This window comes from Eubalaena glacialis, chromosome 13, assembly GCF_028564815.1.
Source record: "Eubalaena glacialis isolate mEubGla1 chromosome 13, mEubGla1.1.hap2.+ XY, whole genome shotgun sequence".
In the NCBI taxonomy this organism is placed as follows: Eukaryota; Metazoa; Chordata; class Mammalia; order Artiodactyla; family Balaenidae; genus Eubalaena; species Eubalaena glacialis.
In genome coordinates, this window is record NC_083728.1 from 12,231,998 (window position 1) to 12,247,795 (window position 15,798).

Sequence of the window (15,798 nt, forward strand, 5' to 3'; positions counted from 1 at the left end):
ATTTAAGCCCTTATTGCAAGGCTTGGGTGGATTACTTCTCCATCTAGGAGCCTCAGTTTCCTCATCTGTACAATAGGAATAATAAGAGCACACATCTCAGGCCTGTTGGGGTGATTTAATGAGGTAAGTAAAGCCCAGTGTCTCTCAAGGGCAAGTCTTCATATTGATAACTGTTATCATTAAGCTCCTTAGGAGTCTTTGGGATATGGAACCTGCCCAGAGCTACAACCTCATCCCTGTCGCTCTCCCTGCCCCACTGGATTGTATCCATGCTGGCCTTGAGTTAAGCTGGGGTCAGATCAGGCTTTTTAACCTCAGGACCTTTGCATCTGCTGTTCACCGTTTTATGTCACCCCTCAGTGAGGCCTTCCCTGACCACATTAGTTTGCCTCAAACATATTCTCCTGTTTTATTGTATTCATATCGCTTACCAGTACCTGACATTATGATTTGTTTTTCTCCTCCCATTTGAGTGTTAGGTTCAAGAAGACAGAGATTTTGTCTGTTTTGTTCTATGTAGCATCCCCAGCGCCAAGAACGGTGTCTGGCATATGTCTGGCTTTCAATAAATGGTGAACTGAATGAATGAATGAATGGAGGTGTATACCGAGCCCTCCTGCCTACAATCCCTGCTCTTCTGTCGCAGTGGGTGGCCAGCCGAGTCAGACATTGCATACGGTCCCTTGGCTCCCAGGTTGGGGGCGTCCAAGAGCGGACCGACGGGCACTTGAGCGACGCTCCCCAAAAGCCAGGGCGGTGGCCGCGCCGGTAGAGGGGCTGTCGCCATTTGGCGACTTTCCCTGCGGGCCACTGCGCCGCCGCGGGGGCCAAACAGGGGATCGCTCTGTGAGCGCGCGCGCGCGCGGGTCTTTTGCGACGGTGCCCGGCGGCGCTAGCCCCGCCCCCGCCCCGCCCCCGAGGCCCGCCCCGCCCCGCCCCCGCCGCTGCGCTCTCTACCGGGCCGCTCAGGCCCCCGCCCGCTTCATGTGGCCCGGCCCGCGGCGGCCGGCGGCTGGGAGCGGCGAGGCGGCGGCGGGCGGCGGCCGGCGAGGCCCGGGAGGTGGCCGAGGCCCAGGCGGCGGCGGCGGCGGCCCGGGAGGCGGCGCACGGAGAGCGGCGGGAGCAGGCCCGGCCCGGCCCTCGAGCGGCCGCCTGGCTGCAGCATGCGCGTCCGCCGGGGGCTGCTGCGGCTGCCGCGCCGCTCGCTGCTCGCCGCGCTCTTCTTCTTCTCCCTCTCGTCCTCGCTGCTCTACTTCGTCTATGTGGCGCCCGGCATAGGTAGGAAGGGGGCCTGGGACCCCGGGGGTGCCGCTCTGGCCTCGAGGGGACCCCGGGAACCCCCGCCCTGCCCTGAGGGGACCCCGGCTTTCAGAAGACACCCGGCTGGGAGGCGACCCCGAGCCTGGCCCTCAGAAGACTACGGGGACTCCGGCCTGACCCTCGGGAGACTCCACGCCTGGCCCTCGGGGGGCTCCAGGACATGCCAGTGCCCTGCACCCCGACGGGCTCCAGAACCCCCCTCCCCCCGCCAGCCTCCCGCCCACCCCCTGCTCTCCTTTAACCCCTTCCCCGCGGGAACCCAACCATGCCTTCACACACACACACACACACACACACACACACACACACACACGTGCTGGGACGCCCCCTTTCTTGCCCTGGCCTCCCTAGAACCCCCACTTTCCGTTCCTCGGCTCGAGAACTCCCGCTCCCCCTCCTCCGTGGTCTCCTCCAGCCCCGGTTCCGGGCATTCCGCGGCCCGCCCGCCCCTCCTCGCGGAGCCCCAGTGCTGGGGTCTCCAGGAGTCCCACCTTCCCGGTTCCCATCCATCCTTCCCTTCTCTCCTCCCCGGTGACTCCACCGTTTCCTGCTCTCCCTCCTACCCTTTCTTCCCTCGACTTTCCCTTGTTACATCCACCTTCAGGTCCTCCTCCCCAACACACACATTCTCCTCTTCCAAGTGGCCAGATCCCTTTCCTAGCAGGGTGGCATCCCCCACCCCCCAGGGAGGTCCACCCCCCCCCATTCAGTCTACGAACCCCTGAGCGTCCCACGCCTCCTCTCCATCCCCTCCCCCTGCCCCGCCTACCCCCAAGGGCACTCCCTGTCATCTCCGCTCCCTTGTCTCCTATCCTTCTCCCGAATCCTCCAACACCCTGCTCTGGTCATCAGCCACAGTTTCTTTCTGATTGAAGACTTGGGGAAGGGGTGCTGTCTAGGCTCTTCCTTTCTCCCCTTTCTTTCACTTCTGCCCTCTCCTAGCCTTGAGGGTAGAAGGTGGCCCTTCAGTATCCTACGGGGCCAGGGCGGGGGGGGCATTTAAATTGGTCCTAGAGGAGGAGATATGACAAGGGCCTTGGGGAAATGGTGCAGGTGGGAAGGAGGAGCATGGAGAAAAGGTGGAATGGGTACTCATTCTTCTCAAAGGCATGTCCTTTAAAGGAAAGACAGCCCTGGAGAAACTGAACCCTGCCCAAGCATAGGCTGTCTAAGAGCACAGAGCAGACATTTAGGATGTGAAGAAAGATTAGAAGGAAATAACAGCATGAGGGTTAAGGTCAGAGGACATGGAGGTCAGACTTGGATTCTAATCCCTGCCCTTTATGACCTTGAGCAAGTTACTAAGCCTCACCTTTTCTCCTCTGTAAAATGGGGGTACTCATCCTAACCTCATAGGGTTTTAAGGATGGAAGTAGATAAATTCCCTTTTAAAGCACTTATCATTGTACCTGATGCTTAGAGAGTTTTCAAAAAAAAAAAAAAGCTATTTTATGTAGCTTTCAAGAAAGAAGGGAGTAGATGGAAGGTTTAAGGTATGTATTTGCCTGACTTGGCATCACCATGAGGCCCTAGAGAAAACCTCAGTTTAAGGTGAAAAATGATCAGAAAATGCTGTTGGGGGTGGGGCAAGGAGAGTAAATTTTGCTGTAAAAAGTCTGGATCATTTGGATGTTAGGAAAGGGTTGATGGTTTAACTCTAGGGAAATACTCTTTAGGATTGTAGTAATGATTAGTGCCATTCTCTGTTGACGTGTCAACACTGAACTAGCTGAATAGAGAAATTTCCAGATAGAGCCGGAGATTGTCTCCTGATTTCTTAAAAAAATAAATTAATTTTGTTTATTTATTTTTGGCTGCGTTGGGTCTTCATTGCTGCGCTCGGGCTTTCTGTAGTTGGGGCGAGCGGGGGCTACTCTTGCGGTGCGCGGGCTTCTCATTGCTGTGGCTTCTCTTGCTGCAGAGCACGGGCTCTTGGCGTGCGGGCTTCAGTAGTTGTGGCACTCAGGCTCAGTAGTTGTGTCTCGCGGGCTCCAGAGCGCAGGCTCAGTAGTTGTTGCACACAGGCTTAGTTGCTCTGCGGCATGTGGGATCTTCCCGGACCAGGGCTTGAACCCGTGTTCTCTGCATTGGCAGGCGGATTCTTAACCACTGCACCACCAGGGAAGTCCTCTCCTGATTGTTTTTTTTTAAGAGCATATTTCATTTGATGGTTAATATTGATGATTTGTAGTACAAACTAGATCTAGTTTGTACTACAAAGATAGAACAGGAAACATCCTACTGCCGTAACATTTTATGAAATGTCTTAGGAAAAGCATCCCTCTGGGAAGGTGTTGTATGTGGCCTGATGGATTGAATGAGGGGATAGGAGTCTGGGCAGAATAAGAACAGGTGAGTAATTAGTGGAATTAATTGTGAAAAGAGTTCATTAGCATATTGGATATTAGACTCTAATAAAAATGGGTGTGAAATGATGGATTTGAACCTAGAGGCAGTCTTGAAGCCATAACCCCTTTTGTGAAAGTGGGGTTTTTTCTGGTGCGGGTTCATAAATCAGCTATGTCTAAATGGAAAAATATATCCCACTGGGATAGTAATCACCCTCTTGATTAGAAAGATTAGAAGCCAGATTCTAAAACAAATGGAACGTAACAACTTAATTAAAATTCTTCAACAGTAGATTTTTAGGTCAGTGGAACCCCAGTGTGAGGCAATGGGCTTGGGGCTTCCCTGGTGGCGCAGTGGTTAAGAATCTGCCTGCCAATGCAGGGGACACGGGTTTGATCCCTGGTCTGGGAAGATCCCACATGCCGCGGAGCAGCTAAGCCCGTGTGCCACAACTACTGAGCCTGCACTGTAGAGCCCGCAAGCCACAACTACTGAAGCCTGCGCGCCTAGAGCCTGTGCTCTGCAACAAGAGAAGCCACCGCAATGGCAAGTCCGTGCGTGGCAACGAAGAGTAGCCCCCGCTCCCTGCAACTAGAGAAAGCCCGCGCGCAGCAACGAAGACCCAACGCAGCCAAAAATAAATAAATAAAATAAGTAAATTAAAAATAAAATAAATAAAGCAATGGGCTTCTACCACACTTAGATTCCTACATAACTGATAACTGAGAAAGATGCAAAGCACTTAAATATTCACTAATTTCTTCTTAAATGTGGGTCTTCTAAAGGGCAGATCTACTTAAGATTCACGTTCTGTTAGTTGGAAAGGGGAGTGGTGGGAAGGATGTGAAGTGGTTTTAGAACGGGTACATTGAGCAGTTTGGTGATTTTATTTATCTTGGCTTTCCTGTTTACCAGCTTAATTTTTTAAATAATCAGCTTTGGACAAGGGGTGGCAAATCTTTTCAAAAGGTTAAGGCAGTCTAGAGAAATAGAAGGTTTTATATGCCTTGGATTATGAAGACGTTATTTGAGACAATTGTTAAAATGAGCTTAGAAAATAATACTGGGTTGAACCACATGAAATTTCCATTTTTTGCAGGTCAAAACCAGTTGTATATTGGCAGTTTGATATAGCTCAACCTAATACATTTCCAAATAATGACAATCCTGTTTTCTGGCATAACGGGAAGTGTCAGACTTGTATTTCCTTCCAGGTTTAATATTTTTCCAGTCCTGCTTTTGATTTACTTTGTATACCCTGTGGCCACGCTGTGCTCTAGGGCTAAAGAGAAATCATCAACCCGAGAGTGTGTTAACAGCTATATTCGGAATTAGGTAGACTTGAATTTGAGATATGAGAAAAACCATGTTAGTTATAAATGTTTTAAAGTTGCTCATGTGTAATATAGCCCAGCTACAATTTCAACCTAACTATCGTTGGTATTTTTGAGATCTAATGCCAGCTCTTAATGTTAGTGTCCCATAGTCTAACAGCAAAGGGAAATTTTCCTGGACTTGAGGGTCATCTGAAATGGAGGTAGTGGTACCATTTGACTTAGAAAATTGGATGTGAGGAATATTACTAAATATGACTATAATGTGTTTGTAACAAATACAAAGTGCGCTTAGCTACTTTAATAATCCCCTGCCAATCCAGTTAAGTAATTTAAAAATATGACTTCATTGGCCATTATGTTTTTGTTATTAAATCAAAAGTAGTGTTTTATATCAGCATTTTAAAAGTAGAAATGAAAAGGATGGGGCAGAAAGTGTGAGGGAGGTGGTGGATTTGAAAAAGGAAGAGGAAGGGAATATGGTTATAAAAATGTATACGTGCCTCTTCTCTGTAGCCCCCTGCCCTCCACAGCCTGAGTGATTATCATTTATTTCATCACTTGTTTTACCTGCACTGTTGGAATATCCCTATTCCTTTCAGGGTTCCGAAGAGAACTTTGAACTTATTTATGATCCTTTAACTTTAAAAAAAAATCTAAGAGCTCGGAGTACCTCCATATTCCAGTCTGGCCAGGTCTTTTAGAAGATAAGAGAAGTGAACTATTTACGGATGGACGTACATTTGAAGGGCTGATTTTTAAAATCTTCTTAACTTTATGGTGCTGTCACATGGCAAGGTTGTATAGAGGTTACTGACCTTTGCAAATTGTTTAGTTACTGATTTTGAGAGAGATGCCTGTGCATGGTTAGAGGCAGTAGTCTATATACTGAGGAAATTTTATTAAAGTTCCACTATTTAAATTAATTTTTCTTTTGTCTTGATTATTGAGGAAAGGAAATGGGGAATGATTTTTCCCTTTTGGCCTGCTTGGTTCCAAGAAAAGTTTGATTCATGGCTGGCTTTTGGAAGACAGGAATCAGTAATTCTAATTTGACCAAATGACCTTGAGCAAGTCACTTGATTCTCTGATCTTATACTTGGCCAGAAAACAAAGCTGTTTGAAAAACTAGAACTGCATCTTAGCCAAACTTGTAGTGAGAAGTTTTTATGTATAGAAAGTTGATAATTCATTCACATTCTATGCAAATTTTGGACCTAAGATTTTAGATAAGATACATGTTTTATATAACTGAATGCAACTTTTTCTAATAACCCCAGGAAAATTTCAGATTCTCCCCTTGTTTTAAATATATATATATACATATATATTTTTTAAATAAATATATATGTATATATATATATATATTTTTTGGCTGCGTTGGGTCTTTGTTGTTGCGCCTGGGCTTTCTCTAGTTGCAGAGAGCGGGGGTTACTCTTCGTTGCGGTGCGCGGGCTTCTCCTTGCGGTAGCTTCTCTTGTTGCGGAGCACGGGCTCTAGGCGCGCAGGCTCGGTAGTTGTGGCGCACGGGCTTAGTTGCTCCGTGGCATGTGGGATCTTCCCAGACCAGGGCTCGAACCCGTGTCCCCTGCATTGGCAGGCGGATTCTTAACCACTGCGCCACCAGGGAAGTCCCATCCGCCACCTTGTTAAGTGTAGTATGAAAATAGCCTTTTTGTTGTTGTTGTTCCTCACATGAAAGTGTCCTCTAAATGCTTCAGTGCGCTTAGCTTCTGAGCTTTTCTGGAGTGAAATAGGTCGTATTGTGAATGTGGGTTATTTTATTTTAGAAAATTAAAAAGCCTCACCCTGTTTAAGGACCCCCTTCTCCCCACGTGTGCCTGTACGGACTCACTCACTCACTCAGATGTTTCCTTTGAGTATTGCATCATGTCAGTCTTCTTAGAAGGAAACCATATTTGGAGAACAGACTGAAGTTATAAAACTGAACAGCACCACTTTTGACCAGGATTTTGGTGATGTTTTATGTCCTTTCTGCAGCAGTTTGCTATATTGGAAACAAAGTCTTGGGTTTGGAGTTGAAGTCTCTTGAACAGTGAAAATATGCTAGTCTTGGACAGTCTTTGGAAGCAGCCGTTCGGCCAGTATCAGTTGCCGTTCCAGGGCATCGCTACTCTAGCCAGTAGATAATTCTGCTCCAACCCTGACATTTCCCCCCAGAGCTTGACAGGCCAGTGAGAGCAGCGTATAACATCGCCAGGAAGGAGGGTCTTCTTGTGTTGCCATGACTCTTTAGAGCTCTTCAAGAGAGTAGAAAGCCGTAGAAGCCGAAGTGCTACTGACTTACTTGCTTCCCTAATTTTGCAACGTTTTAGATCATGGAAGATACGTTGTACACATCCAACTATATAAGCAAACAGAACTTTAGTAAGCAAGAAGTAGGCAATGTGATGCTGCAAAGGCCTGTCAAAGAACTAGAGAAAACTAGTGGTTAACATTGGTCAAGATAAAGGTTAATCAGAAGCAAACAGATTGGGTGTTGGCTTAAGAGAAGTTAAAGGAGTTATCGTGAGAAGAGGCAGGCCTGTGTGTACTATTAGTGAAAGGGCAGTTATTCTTTAGTTTCTAATACTAGCTAAATAAGAGTATGCCTTCCTTTGCACACTGTGTGTAGTTTTGTAGAAAGCTGTGAGAAAATTAAAGGAATTTAAGATCTGTGGGTCGATAATAATCCAGTATTTGAGCATCTTCCTATCATGTTACCAGCTATGGGAGATATTTGGATTCTAGACTTTTGACTGCTTCTTTCATTTTACAGATGATTGTATAAGCCCAGGTTGAGTCATTAACTTGCCCAAACTTGAGAATTATAAAATAGCTGTAAAAATAAATAAATAAATAAATAAATAAATAAGATAAAATACCTCTGCAGCACATACTATATGGTTGAAAATACAAGATTAATCATAAGAAATAACTAGAGAAAATAGAAAATAGTATGTAATCAATTGTTGACTTGTATGATACTGGTCCTTAATGAGGTGGGAGATTCAGACACAGGCACTCATTCCTTTATTCAATAGGTAGTTTTTTTGGAGTGCCTCCTCTTGTCAGATACTCTTTTGGGTATCGGGCAGTCTAGAAATGAGTAAGGCAGAACGTTTCTTCCATCCTGGTGATTTCATTCTAGTGGGACGTTTTTGCCCTTCGTGGTGCTTTTATTCTGATGGGGAGACAGCCAATATACAATATAATTTCGGATAGTGGTAGGAGTGACTGAGGGTCTATTATTATTTATTTATTTATTTATATATTTTTATTTATTTATTTTTGGCTGTGTTGGGTCTTTGTGGCTGCGCACTGGCTTTCTCTAGTTCTGGCAAGCGGGGGCTACTCTTCGTTGTGGGGCGTGGGCTCCTCATTGCAGTGGCTTCTCTTGTTGCAGAGCACAGGCTCTAGGCGCACGGGCTTCAGTAGTTGGGGTGCATGGGCTCAGTAGTTGCGGCACGCAGGCCCTAGAGCACGTGGGCTTCAGTAGTTATGGTGTGCAGGCTCAGTAGTTGTGGCTCTCACGGGCTTAGTTGTTCCACAGCATGTGGGACCTTCCCAGACCAGGGCTCGAACCCGTGTCCCCTGCATTGGCAGGCGGATTCTTAATCACTGCGCCACCAGGGTAGTCCCTGAGGGTCTGTTTTAGTTAGGGTAGTTAGGGAAAGCTTCATTAATGAGGTGATATTTGACTTGAAGGGGTAGAACAGGTCACAGGTCTGGGGATTGGGATGGTGATGGGGGTGTCAAGCATATGTAAAGGTCTTGAGGCAGAAATGCACTCGAGGGAAGGTTGACTGGATTTTTGTAAGTGAGAAATGGTAGGAAATGAGCTTAGAAAGATGGTAGGGGTCAGGCCATATAGGACCCTATAGGCCATGGTAAGGGCTGTAGGATAGGAGTGAACATTAACTTAGAAATCAGCCAGATCTGGGTTTGAATCAACTCTGACTGAGTGGGCACACTATTTTCAATTTTCTTATCTGCCCAGTGGAGGATACCATCTTTCTCAGGGTTGTTGTGAGAATTGAGTGGGATATGCATGTAAGAGGGCTTAGCACAGAGCTTGACACAAAGCTCCATATGTTAATAATTATTATTTATAACCATAGGAGATGTCCTCTTGGCCTAATGCTAGTGCTAAACTGAGAGGAGGATGGAGCTCCAGTCCAGCTTTACCAGTAACTAGATGGAAACCTTTACTTCAGTTTTCTCATCTGTGAAATGAAGCAATGGACTAAAGTACAGATTCTAGGGTCCCTCTCAGATCTGAAGTTCCATGATTCTGAGCAAGTGTGAGTTGAACCTTGAAGGAGAAGAAGGAATAATGAATTCTGTCAAGTAAAGACACCCCATTTAAAAAAATTCAGATCTCCCATTCACTTAGTTTCCCACCTTTAGTGAAATACTGAGCCATGGATTCTGTGAAGTGTCGGTGTATAACCATCAGACTTAACAGTTTCACTCTGTAGGGTGAATGGAGAAATTCAGACTGTGCAATGCTATTGTTTGAGGACATTTGCCCTAAAAATGAGACAGACATAGAATGTCTGCACTGAAGTCTATCTTTGAAATCATTGTGGCAAAGAAACAACAACAACAAAAAAGAAATTTGTGTTGTCTTGGTCAAAGGAAAAAAACTAAAAGAATTTTATGGAAATATCTTTGGGATGTTAAGACTTTTTTTTTCCTCTTTTTTTCTCTGCTTTTTGTCCCCTGGGTAATCCTTTTAAGTTTTAATCTGCTAAATCAGTCTTTTCCTCTAGCCTCACACTTTTGCTTTTAAGCATGAAATAGAGCCCTGGACTCATTAGCTCCTGCCCCATCTTCATTCCTCTAGGTAATTGGATGTTAAATGAGAAATGAATATTACATTTTGACCCAGTAATTCTTTTTTTTTTTTAACATCTTTATTGGAATATAATTGCTTTACAATGGTGTGTTAGTTTCTGGTTTATAACAAAATGAATCAGCTATACATATACACATATCCCCATATCTCCTCCCTCTTGCCTCTCCCTCCCACCCTCCCTAACCCACCCATCTAGGTGGTCACGAAGCACCGAGCTGATCTCCCTGGGCTATGCGGCTGCTTCACTAGCTATTTTACATTTGGTAGTATATATATGTCCATGCCACTATCTCATTTCATCGCAGCTTACCCACCCTTCCCCCTCCCCGTGTCCTCAAGTCCATTCTCTACGTCTGCATCTTTATTCCTGTCCCTCCCCTAGGTTCTTCAGAACCACTTTTTTTTTTTTTTTTTAGATTCCATATATATGTGTTAGCATACGGTATTTATTTTTCTCTTTCTGACTTACTTCACTCTGTATGACAGTCTCTCGGTCCATCCACCTCACTATAAATAACTCAATTTCGTTTCTTTTTATGGCTGAGTAATATTCCATTGTATATATGTGCCACATCTTCTTTATCCGTTCATCTGTCGATGGACACTTAGGTTGCTTCCATGTCCTGGCTATTGTAAATAGAGCTGCAGTGAACATTGTGGTACATGACTCTTTTTGAATTATGGTTTTCTCACGGTACAGTAATTCTTTTTAATATTGTGGCTTATATAGAAGAGCATTCATACCTCCTCTACTGATCCCATGAATCCAGTGTTTTCCCAAGCCTGGGAATCACATTGAATAATTTAAAGTGCTGTCTCTTCTTAGATTCCCTCCCCCCACCCCTTTTGTTAGTTTGAGTAATTATTAGACTATAAGTATTGTTCCGCCTCCTTCCCAGGTTACAAAGATAGCCAGGTACTTTGCAATGACTAGAAGGGAAGCTGGGCATTGTTTCTGAGGTACCTTAGTTACCATCATCAATTATGAACAGTTCTCTGAGGGTTATTAGTGGTATAATTATGATTATGAAAAATGTTGTGGAGTGTCACGTACAGGGAAATGTAGATTGTAGGTAAGCTCAGTGTTGTGTTTTAAAACTTAAATTAGAGGTGTGCTAGTGAGCACAGCTGTTTATTATTTTTATTAAAGAGCTGTAAAACATTTAAATACCAGTAAAGAGGGAACTTTTTTCACCCTCTAAAAGTATGATAAATAGTCATTTAAACTTTTTGCTTAATTCTCATGTGTTGAACAACTGTATGCTTGGAAAACTGGAAAAGCAGGAGTATTTTTTTTACTCATAGAACTAGTCACCCCATTTTGAGGAGTTGTGCTTTTAGGCACTAAGCCTAAATTATACTCATGATTGTAATGTATGCGTTTTCAGATTGGTAGACCATTGGCTTTTGAAGGTCAGAAAATAGTATTTTCCTAAATGCTGTGTTGGGGTCATGTTTGTGTAGTTAAAAAAAAAAAAATCCTTTATTCCACTGCAGAAAAATGAAAACATTGCCAACTTAGGGAAGTTAAACCAGATGGATCAGAGATGATAGTAGACTGACTTTAGGATTCTTGATGTACTTATTATAAATCTTTATATTTTAAATAAAACCATTTAATCGTTTAACTTTTAAAGAAAAACTCGTTTTATCCATATCATCATAATCTATAGGGTAATGATAGGGAAGTTCTCTGGGTTGTAATGTCCTTGTGCCTAGCACATTATATGCACTTAAATATTTATTGAAATGAATGAAGAAACTATTGCCTGGTCAAGCTAGCCTCTTTATTGTTGGATTGCATTTAATCTGGGGGAAGGATTGCTTCTTCTGTTAATCCTGATTTTGAAGTGATTTTGAATTCATTTTGCCCAAAACTACTTTGTCTTTTTTTTCCCCTTTCTATTTCTTTGTGGTAAAATATTTATAGCATGAACTTTGCCATGTATTTTGGTAATTTAAATGTGCAATTCAGTGGCATTAATTACATTCACAATGTTTTGCAACCATTACAACTATTTGCAAAAATTTCTATTGCCCCCAAACAGAAAGTCTCTTCCCATTAAGCAATAACTCCCCATCCACCGCCCCCCCTCCCAACTGCTAATCTACTTTCCATCCTGTAAGTTTGACTGCTCTAGGTACCTCATATAAGTGTAATCATACAACGTTTGTCCTTTTGTGTCTGCTGTATTTCACTTAGCAAAACGTTTCCAGGGTTCATTCACGTCATAGCATGTGTCAGAACTGTATTCTTTTTATGGATGAATAATATTCTATCTTGTATATATCACATTTTTTCTCATCTGTTGATGAACACTTGAATTGCTTCTACCTTTTGGCTGTTGTAAATAGTGCTGCTGTGAATGTTGGCATACAAGTATCTGTTTGAGTCCCTGCTTTCAATTCTTTGGGTATTTACCTGGGAGTGGAATTGCTAGGTCATATGGTAATTCTATTTAATTTTTTGAGGAATTGCCAGACTTTCTACAGTGGCTGCACCATTTTGCATTCCCACCAGCAATATATTCCACATCCTTGCAGCCAACACTTATTTTCTGAGTGTGTTTTTTTTTTTTTAAAGTGTAGGCATCCTCGTAGGCGTGAAATGGTAGCTCATCGTGGTTTTGGTTTTCATTTCCGTAATGACTAATGAGGTTGAGCATATTTTCATATGTTTATTGGCTATTTGTGTATCTTGTTTAGAGAACTGTCTATTCAGGTTCCTTTGCCCTTTTTAAATTGGATTGTCCGTTGTTAAGAGATCTTTATATTTTTGAATATTAAACCATTACCAGATATATGATTTGCAGGTATTTTCTCCCATCCTATGGGTTGTCTTTTCACTCTCTTGGTAGGGTCCTTTGATGCGCAAAAGCTTTTGACTTTAACGAGGTTCAATTTATTTATATTTTTCTTTTGTTTGTGCTTTAAAAAATATACTACTGGGTAAGTTTTATGACTGAACTTTTGCTGCCTGCATTGTAGTCGTTTACTTTTTCTGCCCGTGAAAGGTTTCTCTAAGTTACTAATAGGCATATCTTACACAAGCTATTATTGAGCTGATTTCTGAGAAAGCAGGAGGCAAGGTTTTTTGGTTTATCTTTCTCTTACTTGTTTAAGTTTGATGCTGGTTTCTTGATTTCTTTTTTTTAATTAATTAATTTTTGGCTGCATTGGGTCTTCATTGCTGCGCATGGGCTTTCTCTAGTTGCGGGGAGTGGGGGCTGCTCTTCGTTGCGGTGCGCAGGCTTCTCATTGTGGTGGCTTCTCTTGTTGCGGAGCACGGGTTCTAGGCACGCGGGCTTCAGTAGTTGTGGCACGTGGGCTTCAGTAGTTGTGCTCGCGGGCTGTAGAGCGCAGGCTCAGTAGTTATGGTGCACGGGCTTAGTTGCTCTGCAGCATGTGGGATCTTCCTGGACCAGAGCTCGAACCCATGTCCCCTGCATTGGCAGACGGATTCTTAACCACTGAGCCACCGGCAAAGCCCTGATTCTTGGTCTTTAAAATGGTTACTCTCTTTGCCAAACTTGACATGCTCTGCAGATTCCATTAAATATTTCAAGTGTTTGAAGAGTCCTGTGACTCTTCTGATGAAGGGAGGGATCCATATCTTATTGATGTCTTTGTTGATTATTTTGTTCAGTAGGACTGAAATGTAACTTAAATTTTAATGTTTTCTGTTTCTAATTGCAGTTCTCTGAAAGTCCGTGTAAGACAGGGCCAGAAGTTGGCACACCGCATTTTTGGTGTTGGGGACAATACAGTTTACTGATTAAACATATGATATAGAAGAGAAATTTAGAAAATATTATAGATTGATGAATATAGTCCATGAAACACTGGGCTCATTTTTTTTTTTCCATACAGAAATGAAAGTATATGATGATTTTGAAGACAGGGAAAAGTAAATATCACTTGGCATTTTGTTAGCCTCCAATCTCCATTAACCAGCACCTTTTATGTTTTGCTGTTTAATAAGTGGTGATACTTAGAATGTAGACCCGGATGCATGACTTTGAGTTTGGTGTTAAGTATGATTTTTTTCCTCCTGAGTGTTTGAAACAGAGCACTGTTTCCCCGTTCCTCCCCAGGCCACCACACAGGCACAGGATGGCAGGTAGTGACGAGGAGCAGCCTGCTAAGATGCTGCCTGGCTGACTAGGAGGTGTGTGATGTGAACACAGGATTTGTTTTTTCCCTTTATCACATTTTTTTAATTTTTAAAATTATTTTGTAACATTTTCCCTTTATAACATTATCAGAAAGTGAAGAGACTGTTAAAGAATGAGGAAACAGAAAAGTCTAACGTGTAAAAAACCTGCTGGACTTCTGCAACTGTGACATGGTAAAATTTGGCACTTTGATTTTTTTTTTCCTGGTATCAGCTGAATTTCAAATGTATTTATCTAAATGTGAGTGATAATGGTAGTGATTAAAGACAGGTGGGTGCTTAGAAAATTTTTGTGTTTTGGGGCCTGTGATAAAAGAAAAAATTTACAAACTTGCCTTTGCATTTGCCTGATTTGGCTGTTTTCTTAGAGCTAACTTAATCTCTATGTGTTAAACCCTTAGAGTGTGCTAGGTTTGGGGGTACAGTGATGAATGATGTGGACACCATACCTCTGTTATTTTTTAAGTCTTTGGCAAGGGAGCATGGCTTCATTTTAGGAAAAAATTTTCAGAATTTTGAGTGATTTTATATTCCCAGAAGATGTGTTTAATTGAGGGTCAGTTCAGTTGATGTTAACGTACCTTAATTGCCAGGAATAACAGTGAATGTATTTTAATTGTAGACATTTAAGACAGCAAAAAAATTTTAAAGAAATTCTTGAAGAGGCATTTAGTTTAATTTTTTACCCCACTGGGCCCATTGGCTGTACATGTTCTTGGTGGTATTCATATTTACATGAATGTTTTTGCTGTTTATCTCCTGAACAGAGTTATGGCAATGGTGGTGAACAGTGACATAGATGCTCTCTGGACCAGTGGTGGAAGGATGCATTTATATGCTGAGGCCTCTTCCCTTCCACCTGGAAGAGTGTCAGTCTTAGAATAGAGGTCTGGCACTGAGCAGGTGCTCAGAGAGCATTTGTCAGACAGGATCAGTCTGTCTTCTACCCTTCCGTGACTTTCATTGCTTTTAGGATAAAGTTCAGATTCCTTATTGTAGTTTATAAGAATTTTTGTGATCTGACCTCTACCTCCCTCTCCAGCTTCATTTATGCCACTTCTCTCCCTCCAGACACAAGGGCCTCCCTACCTGGTTTCCAGCATAGACTAGGCTCTTTCCTTAAGCTTTTCACTAGTTAACTCAGATATTGCTGCCCATCCTCAGACCTCTAAATCAGTGGCAAATGCATGGGCCTCATTTCTTGTTCATTGTTGTATCCCTGCCTGGAACGCTGGTCTGGCACACTGTAGGTGCTCGATGAATACTTATTTGTTAAATCAGGGAAGTAAGGTGGAGGTGGACAGATCTGAGGTCCTGAAAAGTACAACTAGCCAATTCCCTGCTCATTTGGGTATGTTGAAGGTTGCTGTGCTAACTACTAGGCCTTCAAGGTGAAGAACTAAAAAGGATCAAATAAAAACACAATGGATTTGTAAAAATATTAATTGTAATTGAAAGTATGATTCCTAGCTCAGTCTCAGATTAATTATGTCCAATCCAGTCAGATGTTTGGTTTTGTGGGGGCCTGGTTTGGTGGGCAGATGACAAGTAGGAATTTTAAAGTTTTACCCATTTAAGATTCAACATGGATGTTAACCCTTTTAAGTGCTTTTTGTATTTTACATAGTATGTGTATGATAATGTTTTGAAATTGCAGATCACAAATGAATGTATTAATGGTTAGTCTTGTTCCTCAACTTGAAATCTAGATGAAAAAATTGATAAACAGGGAATTCCCTGGCAGTTCAGTGGTTAGGGCT

At 43.1% G+C, this 15,798-nt stretch overlaps 1 protein-coding gene across 1 annotated transcript in view; it reads left to right on the plus strand.

The window, feature by feature from the left end:
• Positions 1 to 1,095: 1,095 nt before the first annotated feature.
• B4GALT5 (beta-1,4-galactosyltransferase 5) overlaps positions 1,096 to 15,798 on the plus strand; it is a 77,416-nt gene continuing 62,713 nt past the window's right edge. The window contains exon 1 of the mRNA XM_061208918.1: positions 1,096 to 1,278. Within this exon, the coding sequence (XP_061064901.1) occupies positions 1,164 to 1,278 (115 nt within the window). The 5' untranslated portion in view covers positions 1,096 to 1,163. The remainder of the gene's footprint in view (positions 1,279 to 15,798) is intronic.